The 19394-nt window shown below is 47.2% G+C and overlaps 1 protein-coding gene across 1 annotated transcript in view; it reads right to left on the bottom strand.

Annotated features, from left to right (window-relative positions):
- The window catches only part of VTCN1 (V-set domain containing T cell activation inhibitor 1), a 234062-nt gene that overhangs the window by 77030 nt on the left and 137638 nt on the right, over window positions 1-19394 (bottom strand). The window contains exons 2-3 of the mRNA XM_069635769.1: window positions 19244-19308; window positions 10093-10437 (exon numbers count right to left, since the gene is read on the bottom strand). Coding sequence (XP_069491870.1) covers window positions 10093-10437; window positions 19244-19308 — 410 coding nt within the window. The remainder of the gene's footprint in view (window positions 1-10092; window positions 10438-19243; window positions 19309-19394) is intronic.

Here is a 19394-nt window from a genome sequence, read left to right as displayed (position 1 = left end):
GTTGAAGTATATGACACATATAGTCAGTATACGCCAGAAATGCAGAGGAAAGTGATACAGGTAATGATAGAGTACCTACAGGATGATTGTGTAAAAAGAAAGATTAGTTGTCCCACAGAGTTATTGAGTATTTACAAGAGAGCTTTTTCACTTGACACTTCTTCGACTGCTTTAGCGCTCTGTTGCTTAGTAAGCGTTCAGAGTCACCTACTTCGCAGTTGCCTATGAGAGAGGTTCCTCCGACATTTGTCCCGAAGGTTGAGATTGTGGCCGGTGCTGCACGAAATATAGTCGCTGTGAACATTCCTGCACATTATGTATCACAGTTCGTTTTCGTCCCGTTCTCAAGACAGTAAGTGAATACTTTTAGGCAATTTATTCCTGATATTAGGAAACATCCGACAGGATTCTATAAAGAAATAGAGTCCGTCTTGCAATCCTCAGTGTTCACCTTAGGCGATGTCGATTTGTGATTCCCTGTACTCCTGCCCGTAGATTTGTGGAAGCAAGTTCGAACTATAGATGACTTGCCAGGGTTGGGAGATACATGGGTGAATATAACTAGACTCGATGGAGAAAGGCCAGCTGGTGAAAGACCGCCTCAGGTGATATTAACTTTGCCTGATAGAATCATTGCTAAATTGAAAACCATAATTCCAGAGAAAAGAATTATATGGGACAAATTTACGTCCTGTGTCCAGGGAAAGTCTGAGGGTGCTACCGAGTTCTTTAATCGGTTCGAACAGGTATTCTCGGATTTCAGTGGACAAGACCTAGGCACAGAGTCTGGGAAAAGGTTGATTGTGGACACATTTGTGTGTGGATTGCTGCCTGACATCCAGTCACAAATGATGTCTTCTGAGAGCGCTTGGCAGGCGAGGTCCCAATCAGAAGTGCTGCATATGGCTCAGTACTACGAGAACCTTGTCAATAATGAAAAAGATAGGGTTGAAAAATGAAAAGGCGATTTGAAAACTAAAGTGCTATTGCAGCAAATTGTTAGAGGCCCCAGAGGGGGTAGTTCTCAGATTAGAGGTCAGTATGTCCCGCAAGGGAATGTGCCCTTGGGTCCTGTGAACATTAACCAGTGTGCTTATTGTCGACAAGAGGGTCATTGGCGAGCACAATGTCCCGTCCTTCAACAAAGGTCAAATAATACATTCGGGAATAAGGGTAGACGATCCAGAGGTCACCCGGGTGTAGGGGGCCCTGGTAGAGGTCAGTTTACATAGGATCCTCAGCAACCTTTCTCGCAGGATAATCCGATTTCGAGTGTGGACACCAGGAACATATTTGATCATCCTTCCGCTGCATATTTATCTGAAGAGCTTCCTTTTGATGACATTCTGTTTCGTTAGGATTGCCCGAAGTAGGGTTTGGAACCTACACCTATTCCCGTCAATCAGAAAGGTCCCTACGTTGAAATGATGGTGGGAAATGGGAAACATCAGTTTTTGATAGACACTGGAGCACAGAAGTGTTCCATTGATCATTCACAGGTTCCAAACATTCCACTGTCAGGGCAAACCAATGTTTCTGTAGGGTTTTCTGGCACACCAGTTGTTTGTCCGATTTCTTTGCCAGTACCTATTTCTTTGGGTCCCTTTATGGACCACTGTACATTTCTGTTGACTTTGAATTGTGGAGAGAACTTGCTGGGGTTGAATCTGTTAAAAGAATTAAATGCAGTGATTTATTTGTTGTTCTGATGGAGTGCGCTTGACGATTTCACCACAGCAATTTTCTGTCTCGCAATTCTTGACTAGACCTTTGCCGCCAGAATTCATGAATGTACCAGAGGGCTCATGGGCTGTTGACGACAATGATGATGGTGTTTTACAGATTGAACCTGTTAAGATAGTTTTGAAACATGAAATTGAGCTGCCACGCATTAAGAAAGGCGATAATGCAATTCCATTCCGTTTCATAATTGATTTACGTGCCATTAATAAAGTCGTGGCTCAACAATTTCCAATTGTGCCTGATGTAACAGTATTTATAGTAGGGCTTTGAAGGAACAACTTGATACCCTTGAATTGCCCTCTACCTGTACATTGCTTCAGTACGTTGATGACTTGCTCTTAGCTGCTGACTCTGAGAGCGCCTGTAAGGAGGGCACTGTGTTATTGCTTATTCATCTAGCTAAGCATGGTCACAAAGCTTTGCTTAAAAAATTTCAATATTGTTGCCAGGAGGTCGCCTATTTAGGCTATCGCCTGTCAAAGGAGGGAAGAAGATTGACACCTGAAAGAATAAAACACATTTCTGGCATGTCTGTCCCAAATACACAGAAGGAAGTTAGAGCCTTGATAGGTATGGCTTCTTACTGTAGGTTGTGGATCCCAAATTTTTCACTAGTGATCAAACCGATGTTGGCTTTGACAAAGAAGGGCATTTCTTCGCCATTGCCATGGAACGCGGAACACCAGCAATCGTTTGACTTGCTTAAGACTGCCTTATGCTCTGCACCAGTTTTGGGCACACCAAACTATGAAAAGGCCTTTGTGTTGTTTGTGCATGAATGTGATGGATATGCTTTGGCTGTATTAACGCAGGAACATGGAGGGAAGAATAGGCCGTGCGGTTACTTTTCTTCCACCCTTGATCCTGTAGCATGCGCTTTGCCAAGATGTTTGCGAGCTGTCGCTGCTGCTGCTGCGTCTGTAAAACAGAGTGTGGGAATGGTCCTAGGCCATGATCTAACCCTGATGGTGCCTCACTCTGTAGATGTTCTACTGAACCGAACTCAAACGCAACACCTCACTTCTGCACGGTTGACAAGATATGAATTGATCTTGTTTGCTCTTCACATTCAAATTAAGAGGTGTTGTGTTCTTAATTCGGCTGAACTCCTACCTTTCCCGCAAGATACTACTTGCGGCGATGACGAGCCACATGATTGTTTGTATACGACCGAAAAAGAGACAAAGGGTAGAATTGATTTGAAAGATATTCCTTTGGATAATCCGCAAGGAGAGGTGTTTTGTGATGGCTCCTGCTTCAAACTTCCGGATGGTACATCCACAGCTGCTTATGCGATCACTACATTAAGCACGGTTGTGGAAACTAAGAGAATCATGCATAATTCTGTGCAGGCCACAGAGATTATAGAATTAACCCGAGCTTGTGAACCTTCCAAAGGGCTTGCAGTAAATATATATACTGATAGTCAGTATGCCTTTGGGGTGGTTCACAACTTTGAGAGACTTTGGTCAGAGAGAGGGCTCCTATCTTCACATGGCACCAAAATCCAACATGGCTTCCTAATAGTACAACTACTCTCAGCGCTTGCGCTCCCTACTCAGTTAGCATTTATGAAATGTGCAGCACATCGAAAGAAAGATTACAGATGATATAGGGAAAGGGAATGCTTTAGTTGATCAGATAGCTAGACAAACTGCTACCGATCTCCTTACGGAGATGTATGAATCCAAAAGGTGGGCTGAAGGCTTGGGGATACTTGATGATCACGGGTGTTGGGTGGATATGGTGGAAGGGAAATGGCTACTCCCTGACGCGTATATAATGATGATGGTCATCATGGCCCATGGTCCTACGCATGTATGTGCCCAGAAGATGACAAAAATGTTAGAGAAAGTTTGGGTAAATGACAAAATTTCGAAAATTGCCCAGCGCTACGTCCAGGATTGCATGATTTGCCTACAACACAATGTGGGAAAGGGGACAGTAACTCCAAGGGGAAGTTTTGGGTCACCCTCTGTCCCCTTAGAAGTGATCCACTTTGACTTTATTGAAATGGAACGATGTGATAATAAAAAATATGTGCTGGTGGTTATCTGCGCTTTTAGTAAATGGGTTGAGGCTTTCCCTGTTAAAGATGCTACAGCCATGACTACTGCAAAAATCATGTTAAGGGAATACTTCACGTGGTTCGGGCTACCAAGAGTTCTCTGGTTGGACAATGGTCCACATTTTGTCGCTGCTGTAATTCTGCAGATATGTACGGCATTACGAATTGACAAACGGTTCAATTCGGCCAGACATGCTCAGAGCGCCGGACTGGTAGAAAGACACAATGGTATCATCAAGAACAAGTTCGCTAAAATGTGTGCCGGCACTAAACTAAAATGGCCGGACGCCTTACCGATCGTGTTGTTATCCATGCATACAACCCCTCAAACTAAGACTGGGCTCTCTCCATTTGACCTGCCAATATTTGGAACCTTCCTAAATGCAATTCATTGAGAAATGTTGAAAATGTATTACTTTCAGATTATTGCAGCCAGTTGACTAAAAACCTGTATTTGATTTATCACCAGGTACAAGAAGCTTTACCTGTGCGATACGAGGGCCCGGGCCACAGCATACGGCCTGGAAGCTGGGTGCTCGTCAAAGCGTTTGAGTGCTCCTCTTGCCTTGTGCCTCACTGGCGTGGGCCGTTCCAAGTCCTGTTGGTCACCCAGACAGCGGTGTGGGTCTCTGGGAGAAAGAACTGGATACACGCGTCTCATGTGAAGAAACTTCCTCACCTTGTGCCACACGTTACAGAAGAAACAGAACCCCTCGCTAATACTGCAACCAACGATCCCAAAGCAGCAAGTAGCACTGACAGTGTGTCGGAGAAGCTCTCTGAGCCCTCGAGGCTTGGGGAAGCTGCCATTTTGTCTCCACACTCTCCAAAGGTTTTGCATCCAGAAACTGCTATTTCAAATTTGGCATCTTCACTTGCTTCCGACAGGTTGCTTCCAGCAGGAAGTGACGACATATTGCTTCCGGATCAATGAGTACCGGGAAAAGTAAGGTACAATCTGCGTCCAAGAAAATAGACTTACGGCACAGTTTTGCTGTGCATTTGATAGACTTATGGCATGGTTCGGCTGTGCATTTGAAGAAGAAAAGGATCATCAAGGGCTTGTTTTTGCCCAAATTTGAGAAAGGGGATTCTGTTGGCTAGGGTTGTGGAAGGACTAAGAAGTCGCTCGACCGGGAGGTTGCCAGCAACGAACATTGGGGTATCCGTTTGAAGACTACAATGCCTGCTACCGCTACCGCTCGTATGGGACTTGTAAATAAAGGGGTGACCAACCGGGACAATGGACAAAATGCCTGGGCCCCGAAAATGTGTTGCTGTATTTTTATGATGATATTTGGGTTTTTAATAGTCGGTGCCTTAGCATTGTGGTACCTTGAGGAAACTCATTCATTAGACCTTTTGTTACCTACTGAAAGTACACCTACTGTTCCTACTCCCTTTGTACATTTGCATACTCTATCCCCTAGGGATTCTCAGCACAGAAAAAGGTACCACAATAACACTCTACTGCTTATCATGAATGCTAGGCATGCCATTTTTAATAAGTCTAACTGTTGGGTCTGCTCACATTTACCGCAACACGGGGATAAGGGGCTAGGTTGGTATATTCATCCTTTACCTTTGACAACTGCTTGCTATGCTTCTCTTAGGGCGCTGTTCTTTGGCCGTTGGAATGATAGCATCTCAGGGAACTTTGATGGCACCAATTTGAATAGTTTTGAGAAACGTGTTTTGATTCCCCTGGGATGCTCGCTTTTCGCAAATAGGAGTAAGCTCAACATTGCTTCTATTAGGCCTTCTGATAGACTGTCTCATCCTTTCCAATCTCTGATTTCCTTTAAAATGGCTCCGATAGGCAATAAGGACGCCATGCCTCCTTCCTACACTGTTAACCATAGCCCCAACTCAGTTTCTTTCTGCATACAGAGGAATGGCACTCGGTCAATGGGGGATTTTAAAGGTTGTGCCAACGTTGCAAATTGAATGGGAAAGACAGACCTTTGTATGTAGGCGAACCTGTCTATTTCGTTTGCGGTAATGTAGCATTACCCAGGGATTGGCAGGGAACTTGTTATTTAGGGATCCTGTTACCTGGGGTGTTCATAGCAAGTACTGTAGAAGTTTCAAAGGCTCGTCCACGGCGGGACGAGAATGGTGACACTCCAGCACAGGTTTTGGGAGATGTAGCAAAATCATTCCTTCCATTCTTTGGGCAGATAGCGAATTCCGAAGACATCAGGAGACTAGCGAGAGTACTGGAGAGAACCATCAACCGGACCACAGATATACTCTATAACATGACATTAGAGCAGAAAGCGATCAGATTAGTAGCACTTCAGAACCGAATGGCATTAGATGTTGTTCTGGCTGAACGTGGTGGAGTATGTAAATTAGTGGGGTCCGCTTGCTGTGTTTTCATACCAGATTCCTCTGCTACTATCTTCAAGGCAATACAGAATATTCACGTCCTTAGTTCCGAAGTGCATGCTCCTGAGGGAAACTGGGATCTTAGCGCTTGGTTCTGGGACTTCTTGCAATCTTGGGGTTGGAAGGTACTTTCGGTCTTGCAGATTAGTTTGGGAATCCTCTTGTTTCTTTGTTGCTGTATTCAGTGTTTACCTGGTATGTGTTCGATGCTAGGGGGATGTCGCACACAAGCGATAGGTTCGATAGGACATAAAGTGTATGCCCCAGATAAAACTTCCAAAGAATATGTGTTGAAAGACATTTTAGCAAATGACCTAATGGCAATAGATATTTCCGACAGTGATTCAGGGTGCATGGACGATGATGCATGGAGTTATTTGCAAAGAGATCCAAAGTAGTTTTAGCAACTGGCATAGGCCAAAAGGAGGGTTTGTCAAAAGAGAAATTATATCGTGACTCCTATTGCAATAAATATATGTATATTGGCCTACGCCAAGCTGCTCGAAAGTCGCTTGCGAAAGAGTCTGTGTTGCAAGGTCCTGACCTTAAATCAGTGTAAGCTGCCATTTTAGGCCAATCCGCCATTTTAGGATTCGTTTTGTAAAAGTCACCCTGTGAGTTAAAATGGTGGACGATGTAATTTCCAAAATACAACATGGCCGTCTTGACCTCTGTACATAGCAAATATGTAACTTGCCTGCAGGCCACTTGTTGAGGTCGTGAACTGAGACCTTGTCCTTCGTTGACTTGTGTGTAAGGGATTACTCGTGTAAAGAAACTAATCCACGAGTATACTATAAAGCCAACGTATTCCAGACCATCCACCTTATGGCGATTTTGCGATTTGCAAAAAATTCGCAAAATGTGCCATTTCCCGCAATTGCCGCTATAAATCATTAAATGAGCACGAAAAAGACACGTTAGCTTAGTGTGTCTTTTTTCGCCCTCATTTAATGAGTTAGATCGAACACAGCTGACTGCTGATTGCAGCAGCTTGAGGGTTAACACCTCCGGCTCTGCGTTGCAGGTCCAGGATTGGGGGAGGGTCACGCAGGCCTGGGAGATGCGCAGCATTTTGCTGTGACCCCAGGCACCTCCAAGGATCTTTGAGTGCCCGCCCTGCCGAGCTGACAGAGTTGGTGAAGCGTAGCCAGGTAAGCACTGGCCTGCCCGCTCATCTGCCCCCAACTCAGAGCCCCCAAAGAGGCCACTGGACTACTACTTTCCTGTCGAGTGCCACAAAAGAAAGCATAAACTTAATGCTTTCTGACGCTCATCTACAATTGGTATCATGCAGCCCAGCCTCAAGGCTGCTGGGCTGCATGAAACAAACGCTCGTAGCTGTATTTGTTTCAAATTGCTTTACAATTATTGTAAAGCAGTTTGAAACGAATACAGCTACGAGAGTCTTCAATTGGTATCATGGGCTGCATGATACCAATTGTAAAGCAATTTGAAAACGAATACAGCTACGAGCGTTTGCATCATGCAGCCCAGCCTTGAATCAAGGCTGGGCTGCATGATTCCAATTGAAGACTCTCGTAGCTGTATTCATTTCAAATTGCTTTACAATAATTGTAAAGCCATTTGAAACGAATACACATACGAGCGTTTTCAATCAAGGCTGGGCTGTATGACACCAATTACGCACAAAATTGGGTGTTTAAATTTATGAAAGGCAAATGCCATTCGTCCTGTGCAATCTTGGTGGTTATGCAAAGCCAATTTAATGATATATGCATATTTCACCTTGATATGCTAGTTTCTGATGACATCACATGCCATTGCATTTGTTGATGAGTCCCCCCACTTTAATTTGTAGGACTTGACCCCTGGTAGTGTTGTGATGTTTCATTTCTGTTTGTGGATGTGTTAAGTCACCATGTGTGGGTGGCATAACCAAGGAATAATGACCACCCAAGAGAGTTCATTGTTTGGCTAGGTATTATGGGCTTGCAGTTACTGCCACTGCATTGCCCTGTGTCTTGGGCCTCATGGATTCCTTCCATGGAGAAGTGTAGAGTTGTTCCCCCTCTCTCCTGGGGTCATAGGACAAGCAAAAAGCAAACCTATGGGCTTCAACCAGGGTTACACTTTTAAATTCAAGCCTATCTGTTTATTTGCTTTCCACTTGTCTGCTGGAAGTAGTGGCGCAGCACCATTTCCATGGAGCTGATCAGGCAATATCCCCCCCCCCACCACAATCCAAAATGTTAGGCTGTGGTGAGTCGACCTGGCTGTCCTACAGAGCATGGCCAGACAGAACACAACATTTTGTTCCTCACTAACAAAAGCCTTGCAATTACTTGGTTTTAGGCTAAAAAAGATGCTAAATGATATATTTTTCAACGTTAGAAAATGCCGCAAAAAACGCTGTTGTGTGCCGCAATTCTTTTCTTTTTTGTGCCGCAAAATTTTCCTTTTCATGCCGCAATTTTCTGGAGGGTCTGGATCAAATACTGAACATAGAACACTTGTTTAACCACATTGTATTAATGTTTAAGAAGACTAACATGGAAAATCCCAGATCACACAGTTGCTGTATAGGCTTGTTGATACATGTGTTAAAAGCGAACCAGTTAAATGTGGTTGTTCGAGTCTTGGCATGAACCCTAGATCGGTGATGTATTAAGTGGAATATTAACCCGAAGTGGTGCTGGACATCGTGCCCACAAAGTGTATAAAAAGCTAATGCATTCTAATGTACAGCGTCTCTCACTGAACACACTGAACCACGCTGGAGTTCGTTGTGTTGTACTGAGGGCCGATAGCTATCTGATTTTGCTCTGTTTTTGTAACTGGATTCAGTATAAAATAAAGTACTTTGTATGTTCCTTTGTAACCCGTGTTCGGTGTAGTTCCTTTTGGGGTACTCAGCCTCGATATATGTTGATTTTGTTTTCACACTCTCTTGTGGTCACAAGAGAGTGCACATCTTTCTACTTTCACTAGGGTCCAGGTTCTCTCTTCTGGGCACTATAGCTTGGGTCCTCTCTTGTGATCACTAGACATTACACATCTTCCTACTTTCACTATTGTCCAGCCCCTCTCTTTCAGGTCACTATAGCTTTTAGATCCTCTCTTGTGGTCACTAGACATTACACATCTTCCTACTTTCACTATTGTCCAGGCCCTCTCTTCTGGTCACTATATCTTGAGTCCTCTCTTGTGGTCACTAGATATTACGCATCTTTCTGCTTTCACTATTGTCCAGGTAATCTCTCCTGGGCACTATAGCTTGGGTCCTCTCTTGTGATCACTAGACATTACACATCTTCCTACTTTCACTATTGTCCAGCCCCTCTCTTTCAGGTCACTATAGCTTTTAGATCCTCTCTTGTGGTCACTAGACATTACACATCTTCCTACTTTCACTATTGTCCAGGCCCTCTCTTCTGGTCACTATACCTTGAGTCCTCTCTTGTGGTCACTAGATATTACGCATCTTTCTGCATTCGCTATTGTCCAGGCCCTCTCTTCTGGTCACTATAGCTTGAGTCCTCTCTTGTGGTCACTAGACATTACACATCTTCCTACTTTCACTATTGTCCAGGTCCTCTCTTCTGGTCACTATAGCTTGGGTCCCACTCTGGTCACTGCAATCAATTGCCTCTTATTTTGTTGATTACAGGCTCAGCCCTCTCTTCTGGTCACTGCAGGCCAGGTCCTCTATTCCGGTCACTAAAGTCCAGGCCCTCTATCTTTTGGTCACTGAAGATTGCACTCCTTCTTCTGGTCACTATAGTTAAGTCTCTCCCTTCTGGTCAAGACAGACTAGGTTCTTCTTATAACAGTAGAGTGGAAAGGCTATCTGCCACTGTGCCAATCTACACAGTCACACACCTTCCAAAGCTGCCCTTGCCATCATTTCATTCATGTATGCCGCTTACATCCAACCTTGAAGTCCATCTTGCCGCTTGCTTTGCCGGCGGACGTGGTCACGGTGCATACGTATGTTCCAGCGTCTTCCAGCTTGACATCACTCAACTTCAGAGAGGCATTGCCCGTTCCGACCTGTGTCGGGAAGAGTTCGGTGCGATCCGTGAAGTCATCATTCTGCTCCTTCAAGAGGTCTTTGCCATTGTCGTACAGGTGCACGATGCCGCTGATGCCTTGCTTCTCCCACAGGATGATGTTGTTCTGTTTTATATCCGGAGTGAACGTGCACTGCAAGATACCATCATCCCCAATACGACCCACAGAGGTTGAGGCTTTCACAGTGTTGGAGTTGTTACCTGCAAGACAGAGGTCCAGGTTAGTAGGGGTCAAAACACTGGCTGTAACTTCTACTATCTGTCCAACAAAGCAGTCTCTTTAACTCAGGGTTGTCCCACTCCAGGCCTCGAGGACCGGAATCCTGATGGGTTTTTAGGTTACCCCTCATTAATATTCATGAGAAAGAATGTCTATACAGTTAGAATAATTGTACGCAAATTTATCTCATGAATATTAATTAGCTGCATCGGGAAAATCTGACTTGTTTCTGGCCCTCGAGGCTGGACAACCCCTCTTTAACCCGACCCTTAGCAAATGTATAGCTCAGGGGGTACAGTTAGCCCTATGCCTGGTTTGTGATGAGGGTCAGACACAGGGGATTGAGCCAAAGGACTGCAGCAGTTGCAAGCGCATCTCTTTGTGATTCAACAACGTGCTTCAACTTTTGCGCACCCTCACCCAGCACGCCCTTAACCACATTACTCTGGTGCAATACACTACAGCAGTGAACCTGCACGTGCAGAGTCATGTACACATGCACATTCAAGTTGTGAATTAGTACAACTGGCCTATAGGGAACTGCAGAGATTTCCTAGTAGGCCTTTGCACACTGGGCAGGGGTGTACTGGCCTATAGGGAACTCTGGAGATTTCCCAGTGGGCCTCTACACCCTGGGCAGGTGTGGACTGACCTATAGGGAACTATGGAGATTTCCAAATGGGCCTCTGCACCCTGGGCAGGGGTGGACTGGCCTGTAGGGAACTCTGGAGATTTCCCAGTGGGCCTCTGCACCCTGGGCAAGGGTGGAATGGCCTATAAGGAACTGTGGAGATTTCTCAGTAGGCCTTTGCATCCTGGGCAGGGGTGGACTGGCCTATGGGGAACTCTGGAGATTCCCAGTAGGCCTTTGCACCCTGGGCAGGGGTGGACTTGCCTATAGGGAATGCTGGAGATTTCCCAGTAGACCTCTGCACCCTAGGCCTCTTTTGAGTGCCTAACCTATTTTCTTATAGTAGAACATTATTTCCAGGGCCTCTTTTGGTTCTCAGTCCACCCCTGTTAACATGCAATAACATAGTTCTGATGCGGTTATGAGCACTCTCCTAATCTCGTGTAAAGGGACTCATAATGGTGTCCTTCTCCAGCATGGGGTCTTGCATGGATTCACATGCTCATGAATATTCCCCATCATCAGGCTTGTAATCCTTGGTAAAAAGAAAGCAGTTTAGCGTTAAGCTTAAAACTGCTTGTCTCTTCTATAGCATATTGGTATCCTTTGGCTCACACTTCCCCCAACCAATTACACACGTCCCCCTAAGCTCAACCCCTGGTGGCCATCATCAGATATTACTGCACGTTTCTAATGTTGAGTCCTCGTGCTTCGCTCCTCGAAATTCGTGGATGTTTTGCTGGTTTTTGCCAATTTTCAATGATTCCCTCAACCTTTTCTTCATGTAGTGTCACGCGGTGACTACCAGCAACGGGGACCCATTGTCCGTGAAGATCGTCTGTTTTCATCATTGGATCTTCTCTCCGTGACTCCAGCAGGCCCAGGCTTGGCCCGACATCTTCACCTCGACCATGTCCAATGTGAAAAAGAAAAGTTTCTTCAGGGCCTGTGAGACCTGTGGCCAGAATATCTTTTTTTTTCGTTAAGTGCCTTTATTGTCTTTCCCCCGGATCATGACACGGATGGATGCAACATTTGCCGTAACTTCTCGTTGAAGACCAAGAAGGTTTGCCACCTGGGGTTAGTGGCTTGGATCAAGCAGAGAAAGGCCTCTGACGCAGCCTCCGGGCACAGTCATGCCTCATTCAGGGCCGGCAAGTCCCATGAGCGTATTCCCGCTGTAAAGAAGAGGTTGGGGTCCTTTGAGGATGCTCCTTCTGAGGAGATCCAAAAGAAGGTGAAGATTAACACTTCATCTGCACCCTCTGCAGTCGCCACGGCTGCGGGACCAAGTTCTGGGAGGGGTCGGTCCCCGTTGCTGTCTCCGTCGACGGTTAGCCTGCCGGCTAGTGGGTTGCCTCCATCTGCAAGGAAGTTGCTGCCTGCATCAAAGTACAAGCCGTCAAAGAGGAGACCTTCTGGAGGACCGTCAGCGGTTCCGCCATCTTCATCACCGTCGGCGACGCGGGCCCAGTCAACGACAACTGCGTCCACCAGGACCACTACTTCGTCAACAGCCTCTTCGTCAATGACCAAGACCAACACCACTGCACCATTGACGATCGCTTTGTCCTCAAGCTCCTGGTGGAAGGCCTCATCAATGACCCTGTCGACAAAGTCAGGAAAACATCTCATCTGTCGGTGACAACAACTACTCCTATGATATCTTTGCCTCTGAGGCCCCCATGCAGCGGCGCTGCCTGTTCCTATTCTGCAGATTCCCATCGTAGCCTCCTTCCCGAAGGATTCGGGTAGCGTGAGAGACTTGATTCCACCTACAGATTTCCTGCCCAGGCCTGCCAAGGTGTCTCCTCTGGCTTCCGTGGGATCTCCAAGTAAATCTCTGCATATCTACACCAGTTCTGAGAACGATCTCCCAGAAGACTTCTATTCCGATCATGAGGGAGGCCATGGACCCATGGCTCAGGATAAATCACCATCCCATGAGCCCCACCAGTCGTTTGACCCTCTGAGGGGTTTCAGACCGGCTCCTGCTCAGGCTGCACCATTTGCACCCCCTCCTGCGCCGAGGGATATGTCACTGGACATCCCGACCACTCTGCATAGATTCAACAGTGGCTGCCTGATGCTCCTGTACCTGGTCCAGTCGGAAGCCTTCCCAGGCCACTTAGGTGTCATCCAACATCATCCAGTAGGGAGTCTGTCACCCCTGGACCTGTGCTTGGGACCTTGTACCCTGTGGAGGAAGAGGCAGTTTGGAACAGACACTGGCACTGATACCGAAACCACTGCAACTCACACGGATGAGTATGAAGATTATGTTCCTGCTCATGGGGAACTGCCAGATGTTGACGAGCCTGCCAGTACTTCGCTTCCAGACGAAACTGGCTTCTTCCATTCCATCATCTAGAAGCCGCCCAAGCTCTTCAATTTGGTGCCTGAGGAGAAGAAGAAGGAAGGCTTCCTTTTTCAACGTCCTCAAGGAAGACCATCGTGTTGGTCCCTTTATTGGACAACATTTGAGAGGATGGATTGGCAATCATGAAATTGCTGAATACCACACCAGTGAAGCTTGACAGGCTAGAAAAGAATTACCGGGTCCCAGATCCAGCACCCAGGTGTCTCAGATCTGAGCCTTCTCCAGACTCGGTGGTGTCGGCCGACGCCAGAAAACAATCATCAATCCCATTGTCAAAATCCATGATGCCTCATGGCCAGGAAAGCAAGAAGTGTGATGCGGCTGGAAAGCGCATCATCAGCACAGCAGCCTCCATCATCAAGGCCGCCAAAGCTCTTGCCATTCTCTCTCGATAACAGGGAGCTATGGTAGAAGCTCGGCCCATCCTGGACTTCCTCATTGATGACAAGAAGTCCGAGATGTTGGCTCTATTTCAAGAAGAAGAGGTGGCATCAGACCATGCCATTATGGTTTTGCTGGACATAGCAGACTCAGGGTTCCACCAGATGGGGAATGGTGTGGCCCTCCGGTGCCAGGGTTGGATGAAGGTCACACATTTTCACATGGACTTGCAGACCAAGGTTGTGGACATGCCGTTTCAGAAGGACAACCTGTTTGGGAAGACAATAGATGAAAGTCTGCAGGCCATCAAGACTGACACAGAGATGGCATGCTCTCTGGGGACCCTGCATCAGAGGAGGTTGTCCTTACATCCCCAGAGGAGAAGAATTTCCAGGTCCTCCAAGGGGTACACTACCCCCTATGGGCAGCCCTCCTGCTCCACCTCCCAGGAAGCCTACAGAGGCAGCTCCCAGGCCTTATGCAATGGAGGCCAATGTTGTCATCGTCCTCCATCAAGGACACAGACATCAGCCATCCAAGCAGACCTGAACGGGCCATGGACCCACGCCCCACTTTCGCACCCCAGTGGAAGGGCGGCTATCGAACTTAACCATGGAGAAACGTCACCATGGCCAAATGGGTGCTGGACTTTCTTCGGCAGGGGCACGCTTTAGAATTTCTGGACAGGTGCCCCCACGTTTCTCCTGTCGTGTGTCAAGCTGCTACAGGAGGTACATGGCCATGTTGGGGACAGGGACAATAGAACCGTTTCCTCCATGCCTCCGGTGCTCCGGAGTGTATTCCAGAGTGTACTCCAGATACTTTCTGGTGAGGAAGAAGTCAGGAGGGTGGCCACCGATTCTAGACGTAGGTCACCTAAACAGGTACGTAAAGTCCCAGAAGTTCAGGCTGGTCACACTGCAGCACGTGCTCGACCAGCTGGAGGAAGGGGATTTTCTGGCAACTCTCAACCTGTATGGCGGATACATCGATATTCCCATTCATCACAAACACTGGAAGTCCCTTCTTTTTATCATTCAGAGACAGCATTACCAATTCAAGGCCCCCCCTTTGGCCTGAAATCGCCACCAAGGGTATTCACCAAATGCTTGGCCCCGGTAGCAGTGCATCTATGCCGCAAGGGAATCCATGTCCACCCTTACCTGGATTATTGGCTCGAGGATCACGCTCCCACGCACAGGCAACCCAGCAGACGATGGAGACCATACGCCTTCTGACTTCGCTCGGTCCTGCATGGTGTCATCACAGAAAGCACTGTGCCTGGGTGACCTGCTCAACACGATCTTGTGTCTGGCGACCCCATCGGAGGAGAGGGTGAAAGACATCCCAGGGATGGTTCAGCGACTGTCGACAGGATCCATCACAACAGTCCGGGCCATCAAATCCCTGTTGGGCATGATGTCCTCCTGTGTCCATCTGGTTCCTCTCAGCAGGCTTGACAGGACTTCCTAGATGCCAGGTGGCAGCTGGTCGCAGGCACAGGGACAGACAAAATCACCCTCAATCATGCATTCCGTCAAGCTTTTTAGCCACGTCTGACTCAAGGAGCTCCTTTGCAGATCCCTCCATACCAGGCTGCAGTCACAACCGACAGCTCTCTGGGGGTTTGGGGGGCTCACACAGGACAATCTCACACCAGAGGCCTCTGGCTCCCAGAGGAGAAGGACTTGCACATAACCGTCCTGGAGCTCCAGGCGGTCTTCTGGGCCCTCAAGTCATTCCAGCCTCAGCTACAGGGGAAGTGGTGAAAATCTTCATGGACAAAACCCCCACCATGTTTTACATCCGGAAAAAAGGCGGGGCACGCTCCCCCACTCTCTCCCAGAAGCCTAGCCCCTGTGGGGCTGGGCCATCCTTCAGGACATGTTCCTTGTCCCCTTTGATCTGGCAGGCGTCAAGAATACTATTGCAGACTCGCTCAGTAGGGAGCTGTGGTCCTGTCACGAGTGGGAGCTTCAACAAGTGCAAGGGTCTCATCTCTTCAGAGAATGGGGTCTTCCCCAGATCGAGCTCTTTGCAACAGCTGCCAACTGCAAGTGCCAGAAGTTTGCCTGCACATATCCCGAGCCGAGGAATCTAGGGGATGCCTTCTCATACCGCTGGGACGGGCTCTTCCTGTATGCCTTCCCTCCGATTCCACTCCTGTTACGTGTGATCAACACACTCAGACATCGCACCGGCATGGCCGAGGCAGATCTGGCACTCGGACCTTCTCCATCTGTCAGTTGTTCTGGCCATCCAGCTGCCTCCTCTTCCGACCTTCTCTACAGGGAAACGGAAAAATTGTGCACCACGAACTAGCATCAGGGGCCTCATGGCCTGGCTATTGTAGTCCCAGAATTTGGGCACTATTCGCTGGCGCTAGAATGCAAGAAGATCCTGGTCAAGGCCAGAGCTCTCTCTATGTTGTATTGCTACAGGCACAAATGGAAGAGCTTCACGGTGTGGTGCAGGGTGCAGAAAATCATGCTGCTGCAGATAACGGCTCCGCAACTCCTTCCGTATCTGCTCTCGCTGGCTAAGGCTGGCCTGGCCCACACCTCCATGAAGGTTCATCTGGCTGCCATATCCTGGTACACACGGGCACCAGGCACGCTCTCCCTTTGGTCGGAAAGGCTCATCAAGGAGTCCCTCAAGGGTCTCTTCAGGACTTTCCACCAGTGAAGACTCCTGCCCTGGCTTGGGAGCTAAATGTGGTCCTGTTTAAACCAATGGGTCCTCCGTTTGAACCAATGCATCATGCCCCTTTATGATTTCTATCGTGGAAGACCGCTTTCCTAGTGGCGATCACCTCGGCCAGGTGGCTCGGGGAGATTCAGGCGCTCTTCTGCAATCAGCTGTGTTTATCCTTCAGCGCAACTAAGGTGGGTCTGCAGACTCATACCACCTTCATGCCAAAGGTTCTGTCAGACGTTCACCTCAACGAGCCATTGGTTTCGCTGGTGTTCTCCATGAACCCTTCTATACCTGCTGAGAGAGCGTTGCTTTTGCAGGACGTTGCTTGTGCCCTCAAGTTCTACGTGGCACAAACTAAAGACTTTCGGAAAACATCTCAGCTTTTTGTCAATTGTGGACCTGTGTTGTCACAGGAAGGCCCTGTCTAAGGCTTCCATATCCAGCTGGCTCTCCAGCTGTATCATGCATTGTCATCGTCTGGCCAACAGACCATTCCCAGGCTGGCTGAGAGTCCACGCCACCAGAGCCATTGCATCAACAACAGCATTTCTCTCTGGTGTTCCCCTGTTTGACATCTGCAGGGCTGCTATGTGGAGGTCCACCCACACCTTCACGAAATTCTACTGTGTCGACAGGGATTCCAGGGAGGAGTCCTGGGTCGGCCAAGTGATGCTACGCAACCTGTTTGTTTGAGGTGAGTCTGTTCCAGGGGTAAGTGTATTGCTTCTGAGAGCCCTGCCGCCTCCCGTGGTTGTGTATATGCACTGCTCTGTAATCGTATTCATGAGCATGTGAATCCATGCAAGACCCCATGCTGGAGAAGGAACACGTTACTTACCTTCAGCTCTTGTTCTCCATCATGGGTCTTGCATGGATTCACATGCAAGCCCTCCCTCCTTCTCCTCTCTGGCTCTTCTTGTTTCATACTGCCAGTTCACGTACGCAACCAAATCTGAAGATGGCCACCAGGGGTGGAGTTTAGGAGGACGTGTGTCATTGGTTGGGGGAAGTATGACCCAAAGGACATTGATAGGCTATAGAGGAGATGAGCAGTATTATGCTTAAGGCTAAACTGCTGTATTTTTACTGAGAATTCGCAGCCTGACAACAGGGAATATTCATGAGCATGTGAACCCATACAAGACCCATGCTGGAGAACAGTTACAGGTAAGTAACTTGTTCCTTCATTGCCTCTCATTCCTAAATTCGACTGGCGTATAGTTTCAAGTTAACATCACTCGCATATACACGTGTCTTGAAGAGTGTCTTGCATTATTCCTCGAGGCTAGTGTCCAGTAACACCTCTCCCAAGGAAAAGTGCCAGTGAATTGGGTCCTCTTATCCCTCTTCCAACGTTAAGTGCCGGTAAATCGTGTTCTCATGCCTCTCTCAACTTAAGATGCCTGTGAATGGTATTACCCTGTAACACCTCTAACAGCAAAATGTACCTGTGGCTCGTACCGTATTACTCAGCAAGAATAGGCAGAGGACACTCTTTTTTGGTTACGGGAACGACAGTTCTCCTTGTGAGATGGGCTCTGCTATTAATCCATGGCTCACAATCTATGTTGTCTATTAAATACTGTGACTCAAATATGAACTGTGATTACTTATGCACACACTATTTTGTTGGTATTATGCTTGCTGCCACCATTTTTTACGTACTGTTTTAGAATAAACTTTGTTTTAATTTTATGTGTGCCTATATTAGTGTAGTCTAATTATGCTACATTCATTTCTGCTGGTGTGTGTCAACATTGACCATAGCGCCCTAAGGGCGGGGTCGCTTGGACTCATACTTGTTCCTATATCATCGGTCCCTATTACACCTCTCCCAGCTAAATATACCTGAGCATAGTGAACACATGGGCCTGAGAATAGTGAACATATGGGACTGAGACTAGTGAACAAATGGACCTGAGAATAGTGAACATATGGGACTGAGACTAGTGAACAAATGGGCCTGAGAATAGTGAACATATGGGCCTGAGACTAGTGAACAAATGGACCTGAGAATAGCGTCCTGTAAAACGTCTCCCAACAAATGGTGCCTGTGAGCGTATTCCTGCCAGCTAAATGCACCTGAGAACCGTGTCCTGTAATATCTCTCAGAACTAAAGTTGGCTGTGACTCATGTCCTGTGGCACCGCCCCTAAATAAAAGGTACCTGAGAACGGTGCCCTATAAGGCCTCTGCCAGCCTAAGGTGCATATGAATACTCTCTTGTAATACCTCCAAATGTACCAGAGTATAGTGTGATGTGATTGATCCATCTTCTAACTAAAGGTGCATCTGGAGTGTACCCTATTGTCATAAATTGCATAGTTTACCTATAATTTGAACAATTCTCAATCCAAGGAAGTCACAATATGCCTGAAATATTCCTATTGAATTCGACAGGGTATTTATTTCTCTTTTCTTTTCTTCCATTTGTACAAAGGCCTTATTTCTAACTTGACCTGTTTACAAATCGCTTTTTCCCAAGCAAGTGCTCTGTGCTGTGTCACAACGAGTGCGCGCCGCCATTTTATCCGTTTTTCCCTTGCTTTATTATGAAAATACAGTAACGGGGGGAGCAACAATTCAAAACAAAAAACCAGACTAATTGTTAGAAACGAGAAGTGTATTTCTTTTGATTTATTTGTACATTTGATAAATATGATCTTTATTCAAAATCTAAGGTTCCACCAAGACGTACCTGAAACCCCAAATCCAATGATTAGTGCGATCAGGCCAACGAGAATGATGATGATGGCAATCATGCTGCAAAAGAGAGGAGGGGAGAGCATTAAACTTCTCTTGCCTTTACACGGCTGCAGCGCTGCGCTCTAGAATGTAACACTCCGCGT

The sequence above is a fragment of the Ambystoma mexicanum genome, chromosome 7p (assembly GCF_040938575.1).
Source record: "Ambystoma mexicanum isolate Mex_15411 chromosome 7p, UKY_AmexF1_1, whole genome shotgun sequence".
Taxonomy (NCBI): Eukaryota; Metazoa; Chordata; class Amphibia; order Caudata; family Ambystomatidae; genus Ambystoma; species Ambystoma mexicanum.
Note: the sequence above shows the minus strand (reverse complement) of the source record. Positions and strands in the feature narration are given on the sequence as shown.